A 12,676-nucleotide genomic window follows, 5' to 3' on the forward strand; every position below is an offset into this window, starting at 1 on the left:
GGAAGGTGCTACAGGGAGTGTCCGGTGAACAATGGGAGGCGCGTGGGAAACCTCTCAGTCATCCTATAACGCTCCGCTACCAGTAATCGTCTGTGGGTGCGTGTCACCCAATTACCAACACCTAAAGCCAAGGGTCAGATTAATTACCAAACACTTAAACCAGAAGATGACAATGTAACAATGTATCCAGCACATAACAAGGATACAAGATTGGATGATACATTGTATTAAAAGCGCATCCTTAAAGGGATGTGTAACCGCTTAAAGGGAGTGTATTACATCCCACATCACTTAAAGGGAGTGCACAAACTTCCACATCACCCCAAAAAGTGAAATCAGCAATGTGTAGGGGACTTTATTAAGTGAATTAGGTCAGAGCTGCACTACCACACATCACCTGCGGACAGGTGTGGCGCTGTTGCTAGAGAAAGCAACCAAGTTCTAGACACTGAGTGCAGTGATGGACATGGACAAGGAACTGTACACATCCCAGAAGGGAGACACAAACCCTCAGGCCCTTCAGATCTTATCAGACAAGGAGATGAAAGGACAAAGCAGCTGCTCTCAGGAGATAAGTGCTATTGACTTACTAATGGCCTGTATAGTAAATTACTGAATTACTAACGAGCGGCACAGAATATACATTCCATTATCTCTAATGCTGATCATGTGACCCAGAAGATGCCCCCCTTGTATGGACTGTAACCAGCACCCAGCACCTGCCATCACTTAGGGGCTGCGGAACATGTCCCTTATCATGTATATAATGTATATAATATATAATATAAGGGGGCATATTCCAGTGGGGGCACATTAAGGAGGAGGTGTTATGGTGCCCTATATTATGGTGTGTGGGGCACAAAGGGAACACTAAGGAGGAACATTATGGTATTGGGAGCCATGGATTGGGCATATAATAGAGTATGATGGGGCACTATGCTATTGGATATATGATGGTGGGGGTGCACTGAGAGGGTATATTACAGTGAAGGAGACATATTATGGTGCAGCTGGCGATAAGGGGACATATGTTGGGGGATGTTGATGCCATGTCAGTTACATCTCTGAGCATTCAGTTCTGTGTTAGATGGAATTCCCCTTTAAGGGACTGCAGGTATCAGCGCACCATCTCTGCCGCTAAACAAAACAGGGAAAACCAGCTCAGACCGTATCAAACCGGCATTGTCTCAGCAGGGTGTCAGGAAGCTACATAGCGCTGCACTACGGGCACGTGTACCTACCCTCCAGACATATGGAGGACCACTTTATGTAATAGGACACCCCACACAGTGACTACAGTAACTTGTGCCATTGTAGAACTACAAGTCACAGCTGACACTATGACATTTTCTAAATGACAATGCCTTGCTATTATAGTACTACATATCTCAGCATGCCCTGGGAATATTAGCACATACATATCCTTCTGTCTAGGTTGAAGTTTTCCTTCTACAGGATTGTCAGGGTGCTGGGTGCCAAGGGTGGCACCAATAACAGTGCCAGGAAAGTGAACTGAAATCTAGCTACAATTAATCAAATGCGCACTACAAGACCCATCATGCCTTGTTTTTCCAATTACTTTAGTGCATTGCAAAAAAAATTAAAATGATCAAGGCTTTCATCTTCCTTTGTGGAAGTACGTGTGCCAACAAGTAGATTTTGTTCTGCAGTCCCAAGTATGGCACCAACAAGCCACCTATACAGTGCTGGGATAGTGAACTAAAGTCTAGCTACAATTAATCAATCGCGCACTACAAGACCCATCATGCCTTGTTTTTCCAATTACAGCAGTGCATTAAAAAAACAGTAAAATTATCAGGCTCTCATCTTCATCTGTGGAACTACAAGTACCTACAGGCAGATTTCACTCCACAGTCCCAAGGATGGCACCGACAAGCCACCCATACGGTGCCAGAACTAAATCTGAACAAAAGTCTACTTACAATTAAATGAATTGCGCACTACAATACCCATCATGCATTATGGAGCTAGAGTAACAAGAATATTAAGTTCTGCAATAACCGTATACATGATCTGACTACAATGTATCTATTTGTAGTCTGAAACCATGGATACCTATAGGCCTGTATTCTATTAGATTCTTTATCGAAACTATTTGCTAAAATGTAACATTTGTTGTTCGATTTTTTTTTTTTTATTATATTTTTTTGCCACATCGGAAAAAAAAGTGCCAAATTAGTGTCAATAAGTGGAAATGGTTACGGTTGTTGCGGCGTAGGAACGGTTGTTATGTGTCAATGGCGAGTTGTGCGATGTGACAGGAGCGACTCTCCTCCGCTGCCTGACTGCACTTATGAATGAAGCAAGGGTTAGCTGCAGTGGGTGTGCCGCTGCGTGAGTTCAATCGCAGACACTGGGCCAGACCAGTGACTAAGCTCTGGGCGGAACTGCATTCCTGAGCCTGTCACTGGGAAGGATGGGAGGGAGTGGTGAACCGGTGACATAAATTCTAACATAGCTTCTCATTCTTCTCATTCACGCTCCCAGCCATAGCCGGAGACACAACTACAAGGTCCTCTGCCTAGGACTATCCTCAACTGGCTAAGAAGACCCCTTCACTCGTCTTCAAGGAGCTCCCAGTAGACCCTGCATCCACAACATCTCCCAACCTTCCCACCACCCAGAGAATGAAAATGCAGCTCAACACAGAGGTGATTATGGAAGGAGAACTGGAGAAAAGGAGCGACAACCTCCTACAGTTCTGGAGGAAGAAGCAATGCGTCTTGACCAAGGATAGCCTCAACATGTTCGCCGACAGCCAGAAGAAGACCAAGTGCAAGGAGCTTAAGTTCCAGTCCATCAAGAAGTTGGATTGTGTTGAGCGGACGGGAAAGTACATCTACTTCACCATCGTCACCACCGATAATAAGGAGATCGATTTCCGATGCCCGGATGAAAGCTGTTGGAACGCCGCCATCACCATGGCGTTGATCGACTTCCAGAACAAGAAGGCCATCCAACATTTTAGGTCGCGTCAGAACAGCGAGAGGAGGGTGGCCCCGTGTGTGTGATCCAGAGACTGGATTCATGCAACAGCACCCTACCATACAGGTGAGAACAAGTCTACATTACCCATGCCAAGATCTTAAGAAGGTGGCCCAACGTGCCGGCACATGTCTCAAGAAGCCACAAGCAAGGGCTTTCTTGCTACCAGCTGGCATTGAGTGACATACAGCCTAGTTCTTGTATATTCAAATATTATTTGGATTTCAGTAGTTTCTTAAACCTTTTTTAACCCATTAAGTTTGGACACTGGATGTCACTCGATGTCACTGGCTACAAAGTATATAAAAACGTCATATTAACAGTTTGTTACATTTCGGAAATAAATTATTCCTTTATAGATAAAAGGATGGATCTAGATAAGTAGTCGGCTATTGGTAGTCAATGTATATTTGGGGGTGTGGGTTGAGAAATTACATGAGATTCTTCAACCTAAGGAGAGACAAGTTCTCACAGAGACGTAATGTGAGGGTAGAGACGGATGAAAAATGAGGAGAAACAGGAAGAGATTTTTGCTCTGCTGCCATGTGCTTTCTACAGGAAGAGTCTCAGAGCGTGTTCAGGCCAGGCTTTTTATCTTCTTTATTGCACTAGTTAATACATTTAGGCAAATTTCCAAAATCTTAATTCTAATTTTGAAAAAAAAATAAAAATTCAGTTATCTGTTACAAATATTTACCGAAAAAAAGTAAAAGTAACACCGGTCTTACATGAATAACTATTAATGGATAAGATTAATTAATATGTCCAAAAGCCTATAAATACTTCAGGAAATGTCTCCATTTATATTCAGATATTTATTAATTTAATGAATTGTAATTTAATAGTGTTCCAAAAATTGTTCTAAAAACTTTCAATCCAATTTGCAATTAAAATGAAAAAAAAAATACAGGATTTTTAAAATATACTTTGTAATAAATCCAGAATTATTAAAAAATAATAATAATAATTAAAAAAAAAATATATATATATTTTTTTTTTTTTGCTCCAATTTTACAAAATATGAAGAACATTTTTTTTTTTAATCTTATTGATTTTTTTACATTTAGGAAAATATAATTTACTTTAGATAGGGGATTTGTGTTAATATCCTATTTGTTGCATAATTATATTTATGTCACAGGTTATTAATTGGCTGGACAAGCTCTAGTCATGGCTATTGAGTAGTAATATTAGTTATAAGTCTATGGATTAGTTACTCATCTGTATTACATAAGAGTTTGGTATTAACTTTTCGCCCCTTTGTCCCTTGCAGCGCCCATGTGTTATGGACCAAATAAGAAAGCCGAGGCCAAAGCGCTGGCTCCGAAGACAGGAAGCCACTTCCTTACAAGGACAAAGCAAGTTGAGCAAGATTTCTATGTGCATTGATCGCTGGAGCCTAACCAGAAGAGCTGACGATTGAGCAACCATGATGATGATGATGATGATGGAAGATTCTTCACTATTTGCTTAGTGTTATTTATTTATCCGCGGGGAAAAGCCTTATGCAACGTTAGACCGGATCAGGGTCGGATAATTTATTGGATAGTCTCGTCTGTATATGTATCTATTTATTTCCAAAGCTTTCCCTCTTAATATATATATATACGTTGTTCCATTTCAATGCCGGTAATTTCGTAATGAATGTAATTTGAGATGTTAACTTATTATTATATTAAAAAAGAATTTTTTGATACGAAATCTGCATGTTTTGTATGTTTAGTAGAACAAAACACCCAGAAAACAAGCTCATATTTCATAAAAGTAAGGGAAACCCATAGTAGGGGTCAAACAGAGACCCATTACTGTACCTAATTTTGTTATAGAACCATAGAATGGACCGTGAAAGGGGATTATATTCTGCGATTACAATTGGGAGTTGTAGTTTTAGAAGCAGAGAGATGTTGGGAGTCTATTGTATTGAAGGATTAAATTGTCAGGTTAGAATAGTGTGTGTCCCCATGACCACTACTGGATCTCATATATCCTGTTCGGAGAACCTCCAGATACATCCATTCATGTGACTGGTATCATTCACGGCTCTTATGCTGCCGCTGAACTTTCCTAAGGTGACGTCTTCAGCCGGTGACACCCAAAGTTTGACCTTTAGCTGCTTCCCTTTGAAGCATAATTTACTCTATGACTTTGAGCTTTACTGGATGAAGTTATCAAAGTTTCCATAAACTTCTGACCACCTCATCTATAGCCAAGTCCCTCTGAAGTCCCTTTATATGTAATAGGGGCCCTACATAGACGTTGGGCCCTACAGTACACAATGAGCCACTTATGTTAGATTTAAGATTCCAGAGTTTGTTGGGGATAAATTGTTCCAGTTCTTAAATCCAGCAACAATAATGTGCAAGATGATCAAATACTATAGATTCCATAGCTTCCATATAACTTTCTAGTAAGGGGTAAAGGGGTTAAATATTGATGAGCTATTAGTAAAGGTCATCAATACTGATCATCTGATTGTAGAGACCACACTACTTGGTCTTTTCACTGCTTACCAAGAACAGCACAGAATTCATTGTATAGTGGCTGTATTTGGTATTGCAGGTCTGTCCCATTAATTTGAATGAGCCTGAGCTGTAAGCAGATCATGTGACCTGTGGATGTTATGTCACATGCCTGTAGACCCCCGTTGACCATAAATGAATGGCTTATCCTAAGTAAAGGTTACGGATCTCGTACTCTTTGGAAACTCCTTTAAGAGTAGGGCCGCTTCTACCACCACGCAGGACATGCAACCGCCCGGGGTGCTGTCCATGTGAAGCAGGTGTGGGGGCGCCCACCATGTCGGGCAGGTGTGGGGGCGCCGACCATATGTTGAGCAGGTGTGGGGGTGCCGCCATATGTTGAGCAGGTGTGGGGGCGCCCACCATGTCGGGCAGGTGTGGGGGTGCCGACCATATGTTGAGCAGGTGTGGGGGCGCCCACCATGTCGGGCAGGTGTGGGGGTGCCGACCATATGTTGAGCAGGTGTGGGGGCGCTATCCTTCATACCCCACCTGCTCCATATTGCACAAGAGCTTTTAATAAGACAGAACTATATAAATGTTGCAGGGTAGCTACAATTTTATAAACTTTTGGAGATATTCTAGTGACCTGTGATTGGTGGGAGAGAAGAAAGCCGATGGGGCACAGCGCTCATAAGTTATGTCTTCATAATATGTAGAAAGTTCTGAAAGTTTTGCTTATGGATGTTGATGACTTAACCTGAGGATATCTGATTAGTGGGGGGCTGACTCTAAGGGACCCTCACCCTTCGGTTTATTCTGGTGCCCTGCAAACTCAGAGAATAGCTTCTGGGTCTGGATTGGTGGGGTCTTGTGTCAGACCCCCGCCTATCTGATGACCAGTCCTGTGGGTGGAAGCTGGAGAGCTCCTTTATCAGCGGATTATAATATGGGTGGTTTGGGCAGCTGCCCGGGGCCCACGACCACCGGAACCAATCTCCAAGTTAGATACTGATAATAAGGAGAAGGACCTCCAGCCATGAAATCCTCAATGCATACTTATACCAGGGTCCTTCCAGGACCTTTGAAGGTCCTGCAAAGGTTCACAAACTGTAGAAGTGGACAGAAGAGTCTCCCTCCTTTCAAATGTCATTAAAAAGTAAGACTTATAATGGCCGACAATTTTTATACAGCCCAGGACCCATGACTGGCCTAATCACCTGCCCTTTATCATCGCCTTTAACTTTTCCTACTGATAAGAAGTGTCAGGGCGCCTTCCCTCCTATACGTGCACCCTGAGTCCTGCTTAATGTGTAGGGGGTGCCCATTATAATAGTGGGGGGTCCATATGTAGGACGGGAGCATGTGATTGCTGAGTCTGTAGGAATGGGGAGGGGTATGAGACATGGCGTGTGTGAACCTCCCGTGTCATGTAAGATGAGGGCAGGCGTGTACAGTATATAGCGGCGTTACAAGACAAGGCAGCGATACGTCACCGTACAGAGTACAGAAGGGGAATTCCTTGATTACAATCCACACAGCCGCGGGGCGATAACCAGGGAATTTATTATGTGCCGTGAAGTGTATCCGCCTTATTATAGCAGAGTCATAAATGTATCCAATTCATATTACATGTATGGAACGGCCCTTTAAGTGACTGCGCTCCAGTCTATTAATCGAGTCCTACAGACCAGACAGGGCAGGGGTCATGACCTTAGGACCCTGCTGGACCCTGGATCCGGGTCTGCTATATGCATTACCGTTCTGTATGGATACATTTTATTTACACTGATACATTGGGAGTTATTTATCATTGGTTTTCCTGTTTTTAGTGTAAATAAAAGTGTCAAAAAAAAGCCCCATTGATGTTTTTTGGGACTTCTCACTGCTAAAAAGTCTCACAGGACTATTTCCACCCATCATTAATCTGGAGTAAACATAAAACTGCTACTAGTAGTAACATTGTGGAAAGCCACAGTCTTCTGCAAAAAGTCCCATAAAAAGTCTCACAGTTACTGCAGTCCCTGCTGGTGGATGTGCTGGGACTTTTTATGCATTTTGAGACTTTTTTGGGACTTTTTGAAAAAAAAAAAATCCAAGATGGAAAATAGACCATAAGAACATTTATTAAAGTGGCAAACCACTTTAATGGATCTGATGGGCAGCGAAGCTCCAAAAATAGACATAGAACCGTCCCAAGGAGCCGCCTTATATGATTAATAACCCCCTTGTATCAAACTATCAGGAGAGAGATTTGTGCTGCTGATGTGTTCAGCCCACAGAGGAATTTCTTGCTTGATTACAATAGTAACAAACCCTCAGCTGGGAAAAAGCCATTACAGGAATGTTTCCATTCAGTGGAGGAAATAGTAACTGAAAGTACTAGAACTTTCTATAATATAATGATGTATAGGGGGTTGCTGTGCTTTCCGAATGATCTTTTAGGGCATACAGATGACATGGGGGGGGGGAGGGGGGTTAGGGCTGGGGTGTTCTTATGGACCACAGAGTTATCATACAATAAATCAAAATGTAATTTTATATCATCCCTAGACAATATCTGGGCCCTCTGCAGCCGGTGTTATGTATTGTCCCTGGAGAGAGGTGTAATCGGACCTCTCTGTATGTTGTTAGTAGCAGCAGGACTGTGATATATGGATTTATATTCTAGGATTGTAGCTTTTTCAACTGCACTTGTGTCCTCACACTGCTGTGCTCCTTGCTCTCTCTTTAGCCTTTAGCAGGACTGTGAAATATGGATACATATTCCAGGATTGTAGCGTTTCCTAGTAGACTAGGAGCTTCTCTTCATACTGCTCTGATGTTAGCTCTCTGCAGCCAGTTGTATGTTTTAACCCTGAAGAGATGTGTAATCAGACCTTTGTGTTGTTAGTAACAGCAAGACTGTGATATATGGATTGATATTCCACATTTGTAGCTTCTCCAATCCTCGCCAACCTAACAGTGGCTGAAGAGAGCACAGAGCACAGCAGTGTGAGGACACACCACAGTGCACTTGGAGAAGCTACAGTCCTGCTGCTACTAACAACACTAGCTACTAACATCTGCACGGTCTCACCTGTTGATACCATTTAAAACAAGACATGCTGGTACTTGTAGTTGTACAGAGTAGTTGCTATACACATATAGATATAGTGATACGCGTTGTTCTGTGTAATCTCTTATGTGATGTAACCTGTGACTGATGTCATCGAGATGTGATGGTGCGTCACCCGCTGCTCCCTCACCCATCATCTACAATCAGATGAGGAAACCCTCGATAATTATCTGTAATATTTTGGTTACGTCTTGTAATGCGCACATGTTATGTAACCGCCAAGCACACGGTAACACGCAGCGTCATGTTGGCGTCTGTTCATACATGGTGCGCTCTGGCAGCTATTAGTTGAAGGGATTTTCCCACCTGGGATATTTATGGCATTTCCACAGGAATCATCTAAAAATAACTGAGCTCAGAGACTTAGATATTGAGTCTTCTCTGAATGGAGAAGGCCAGGCTTGCATGTCCACCCCTCGCCATATGGGCTGTATGTCCGCCTCTCCACACAGGGGCTGCATCTCTGCCTCTCCATACAGGGGATGCATGTCCCCCTCTCCACGCAGGGGATGCATGTCCACCTCTCCACACAGGGGCCGCATGTCCGCCTCTCAAAGCAGGGGCCGCATCTCCGCCTCTCCACGCAGGGGCCGCATGTCCGCCTCTCCACACAGGGGCCGCATGTCCGCCTCTCCACACAGGGGATGCATGTCCGCCTCTCCACGCAGGGGATGCATGTCCGCCTCTCCACACAGGGGCCGCATGTCCGCCTCTCCACACAGGGGATGCATGTGCACCTTTCCACACAGGGGCCACATGTCCACCTCTCCACACAGGGGCCGCATGTCCGCCTCTCCACACAGGGGATGCATGTCCGCCTCTCCACACAGGGGATGCATGTCCGCCTCTCCACACAGGGGATGCATGTCCGCCTCTCCACGCAGGGGATGCATGTCCGCCTCTCCACACAGGGGCCGCATGTCCGCCTCTCCACACAGGGGATGCATGTCCACCTCTCCACACAGGGGCCGCATGTCCGCCTCTCAAAGCAGGGGCCGCATGTCCCCCTCTCCACACAGGGGCTGCATCTCTGCCTCTCCATACAGGGGATGCATGTCCCCCTCTCCACGCAGGGGATGCATGTCCACCTCTCCACACAGGGGCCGCATGTCCGCCTCTCAAAGCAGGGGCCGCATCTCCGCCTCTCCACGCAGGGGCCGCATGTCCGCCTCTCCACACAGGGGCCGCATGTCCGCCTCTCCACACAGGGGATGCATGTCCGCCTCTCCACGCAGGGGATGCATGTCCGCCTCTCCACACAGGGGATGCATGTCCGCCTCTCCACACAGGGGATGCATGTCCGCTGCTCCACAAAGGGGATGCATGACCTCTGTTCTCACAATAGAAATCCCTCTTGAAGCTGCAGCAGGTCCTGGCCCTGATGCCAGAACATTTTGCTACATTTCTAAGAAGCTTTGACTTTGTTCATCCAGCGCCTCCTGTTTCATAAATAAAACACAATAAACAACTAACTGCCATAACCATTGTGACACCTCAGTGAGGTAGGTGCTGAGGGAAACATGCGCTTATGAGAATATTATGTCATTTATTTTTGCATCTTAAATATTAACAAAAGGTTTATAGCGATAATCTGCAGCCGTATACAACACTTAGAGGTTTATTATACTCCTGAGCGCTGCAACAGAAATAGCTACATGCCGTGTGTACAAAGAACAGATAAGCCTCCAACGGGGAAGCGGCAAGCAGATCCCTTGTAGTTTGCCCTCACACTGCTGTGCTCTTAGTTCTCTGCAATAAACTGCTCCACAGCCCTTCCTCTCTGCTCTGCCTGACAGCTGTGGTATTCAACTAGAAGAAGCCTGTTACAGAGGTGGGATAGGATATATAGAGTAGCACAATGTACAGAGCTAAGGGCACAGCAGTGTGAGGATACATCCCCAGTGTACTTGGGGAAGCTACAATCCTGGAATATAAATCCATATATCACAGTCCTGCTGCTACTAACAACATACACAAAGGTATAACTACACATCTCTAATACCTAACACTGGCTGCAGAGAGCACCGAGCACAGCAGTGTGAGGGTACATCCCCAGTGCACTTAGAGAAGCTACAATCCTAGAATGTAAATCTATATTTCATAGTCCTGTTGCTCCTAAAAGGTCTGACTACACATCTCTCCAAGGAGATACCCAACACTGACTGCAGAGAGCACAGAGCACAGCAGTGTGAGGATACATCCCCAGTGCACTTAGAGAAGCTACAGTCCTGGAATGTAAATCTATATTTCATAGTCCTGTTGCTCCTAAAAGGTCTGATTACACATCTCTCCAAAGAGATACCTAACACTGGCTGCAGAGAGCACAGAGCACAGCAGTGTGAGGACATCTTTAGTGTAATTGAAGCTATTTTTTTCTGATACAGATCCCCAACACCTCTGCATAGAGATTGTTCCATCATGAGATTACTTGTGACCATCACAGACGAAGTAAGACATGAGCCTAGAGCCAAGGAGCTTACAATCTATAGATCCATATGTCTTATGTAGGGGGGGGGGGGGGGTACAATGCTGCTCCCTGTATACGTACAGCGCATACAATGTGGATTGTAGTTTCGGTGTGTGACTCGCGTATATTACACTGGTAACAAGGTCCATAAATCGGGTCCTCTGCCTTTTATCCCGAGTTTACAGTGTTAGGAGCAGATGTGCGGATCCCTTTATAGAGGATGAGCAGCGGCAGCTACACACAATAAAACCGCAACAACCTCGTAAAGATTTCTCACTTTATAGAAAGTCATGTGATGGCGAAAGTCATCTCTTCTCTCTCCCAGTTGTAGTAACAGAGGAGTAGGATGAAGCTGCTGGGCCCCACTGTGTATCAGGGTCCCTACCATCATGTGAGCTCTTACTTAAAGGGAACCTGTCATCAGCTTTTACCCCACTAAACTCACAGCCCCCTCAGGTAGGGATGAAATGTCCTTCTTGAATTCACTCTTTTATGTGAAATCTCCCCCTACACCAAAATGTTCTCTAAAGTCCTGTGACAATGAGCAGAGAAGAGTCATATTTTCACACAGATGAGTCAAGTTTGGATGCCGCAGGGGGGTAGTGATATCATATGCCTTTACCTTTGGTTCAGAGGAACAGGAAGGAAGAATATTTATCTAGAGCTCACATTTTCAACTATGGGGCACATTTACTTACCCATCCCGTCACGATCTCCGAGGTGCGTTGTCCGACAAGGATTCGGAGCTGCCACGATTTACTAAGATTGTGCGTCAAATTTCCTGCATGTGTCACTTCCCCGCTCAGGTCCGGCGGAGTTCAACATCTTCTTCCCGGTGCATGTAAGTGCATGGCTTGCGACACAATTTTGAATGTTAAATCCCGCGCTTAGTCCGAATGAGTCGGGTTGTCTGATGGCCATGCCCCCCCGATTTGTGTCGCATGAAAGTCGTTAAAAAACCCTGTTAAATGCGGCGCAAAAACGAAAAAGTCGGGAAACACAATGAAAATGCGGTCTGCAGACCGTTAGTAAATGTGCCCCTATGTCTTTAACTCAAAGAACCACAAAATTCTTTGATTCTTGTGATTCTTAACTTTAATATGACACCAGCAGCATGTCTCTAGGTGCTATAGAAGTGAAGATACCGGCGTCTGACTATCCCCTTGCAGACTATGAATATTGTCTGCTTATAGTCACATGACTTTGGAGAAGATTTTGAGAAGTAAACGGGTTATATTTCACATAAAAGAGGGTATTCTAGAAAGGACATTTCTTTGCCTCCCTGAGGGGGCTGGGGTAAAATCTAGTCACTGGGGTCAAAGCTGCACCGCCTCTAGACCCTGTTTATACACAACAATTCCTCCTGATTAGACCATGCACATGCACACCTGGCTGAGCTCAGCATGCATGTGTTTTCAGTGGGGAAAGGGCATCAGCCTCTGCCAAAAAGCAGGGCAGTGACCGGATCTGGAGCTGGGTTTTCAGGTTACTATCCTCGCACTCATCATGGTAACACTCCCCCCAGGACTCAGCACCCGGGATAGAGGAATAACTTTACACCCATTTATGTTGTGTATCCTAATCCCATTTTTGGATGAAGGTTACCCAGGACAAGCCAAGCCTCAG

At 44.7% G+C, this 12,676-nt stretch overlaps 1 protein-coding gene across 1 annotated transcript; it reads left to right on the top strand.

Annotated features, from left to right (window-relative positions):
- The first annotated feature begins 2,476 nt into the window (after positions 1 to 2,476).
- Positions 2,477 to 4,707, top strand: PHLDA2 (pleckstrin homology like domain family A member 2). Its single transcript, XM_072118990.1, has 2 exons — positions 2,477 to 3,072; positions 4,280 to 4,707. Exon 1 carries the CDS (start codon positions 2,649 to 2,651, stop codon positions 3,030 to 3,032), a length of 384 nt encoding a protein of 127 aa, XP_071975091.1. The 5' UTR covers positions 2,477 to 2,648; the 3' UTR covers positions 3,033 to 3,072; positions 4,280 to 4,707.
- Positions 4,708 to 12,676: the final 7,969 nt, after the last annotated feature.

This window comes from Engystomops pustulosus, chromosome 7 (assembly GCF_040894005.1).
Source record: "Engystomops pustulosus chromosome 7, aEngPut4.maternal, whole genome shotgun sequence".
Taxonomy (NCBI): Eukaryota; Metazoa; Chordata; class Amphibia; order Anura; family Leptodactylidae; genus Engystomops; species Engystomops pustulosus.

Excerpts from the sequence above, each read along its gene's own strand:
- PHLDA2 (XM_072118990.1), top strand. The coding sequence starts at position 2,649 with ATGAAAATGCAGCTCAACACAGAGGTGATTATGGAAGGAGAACTGGAG.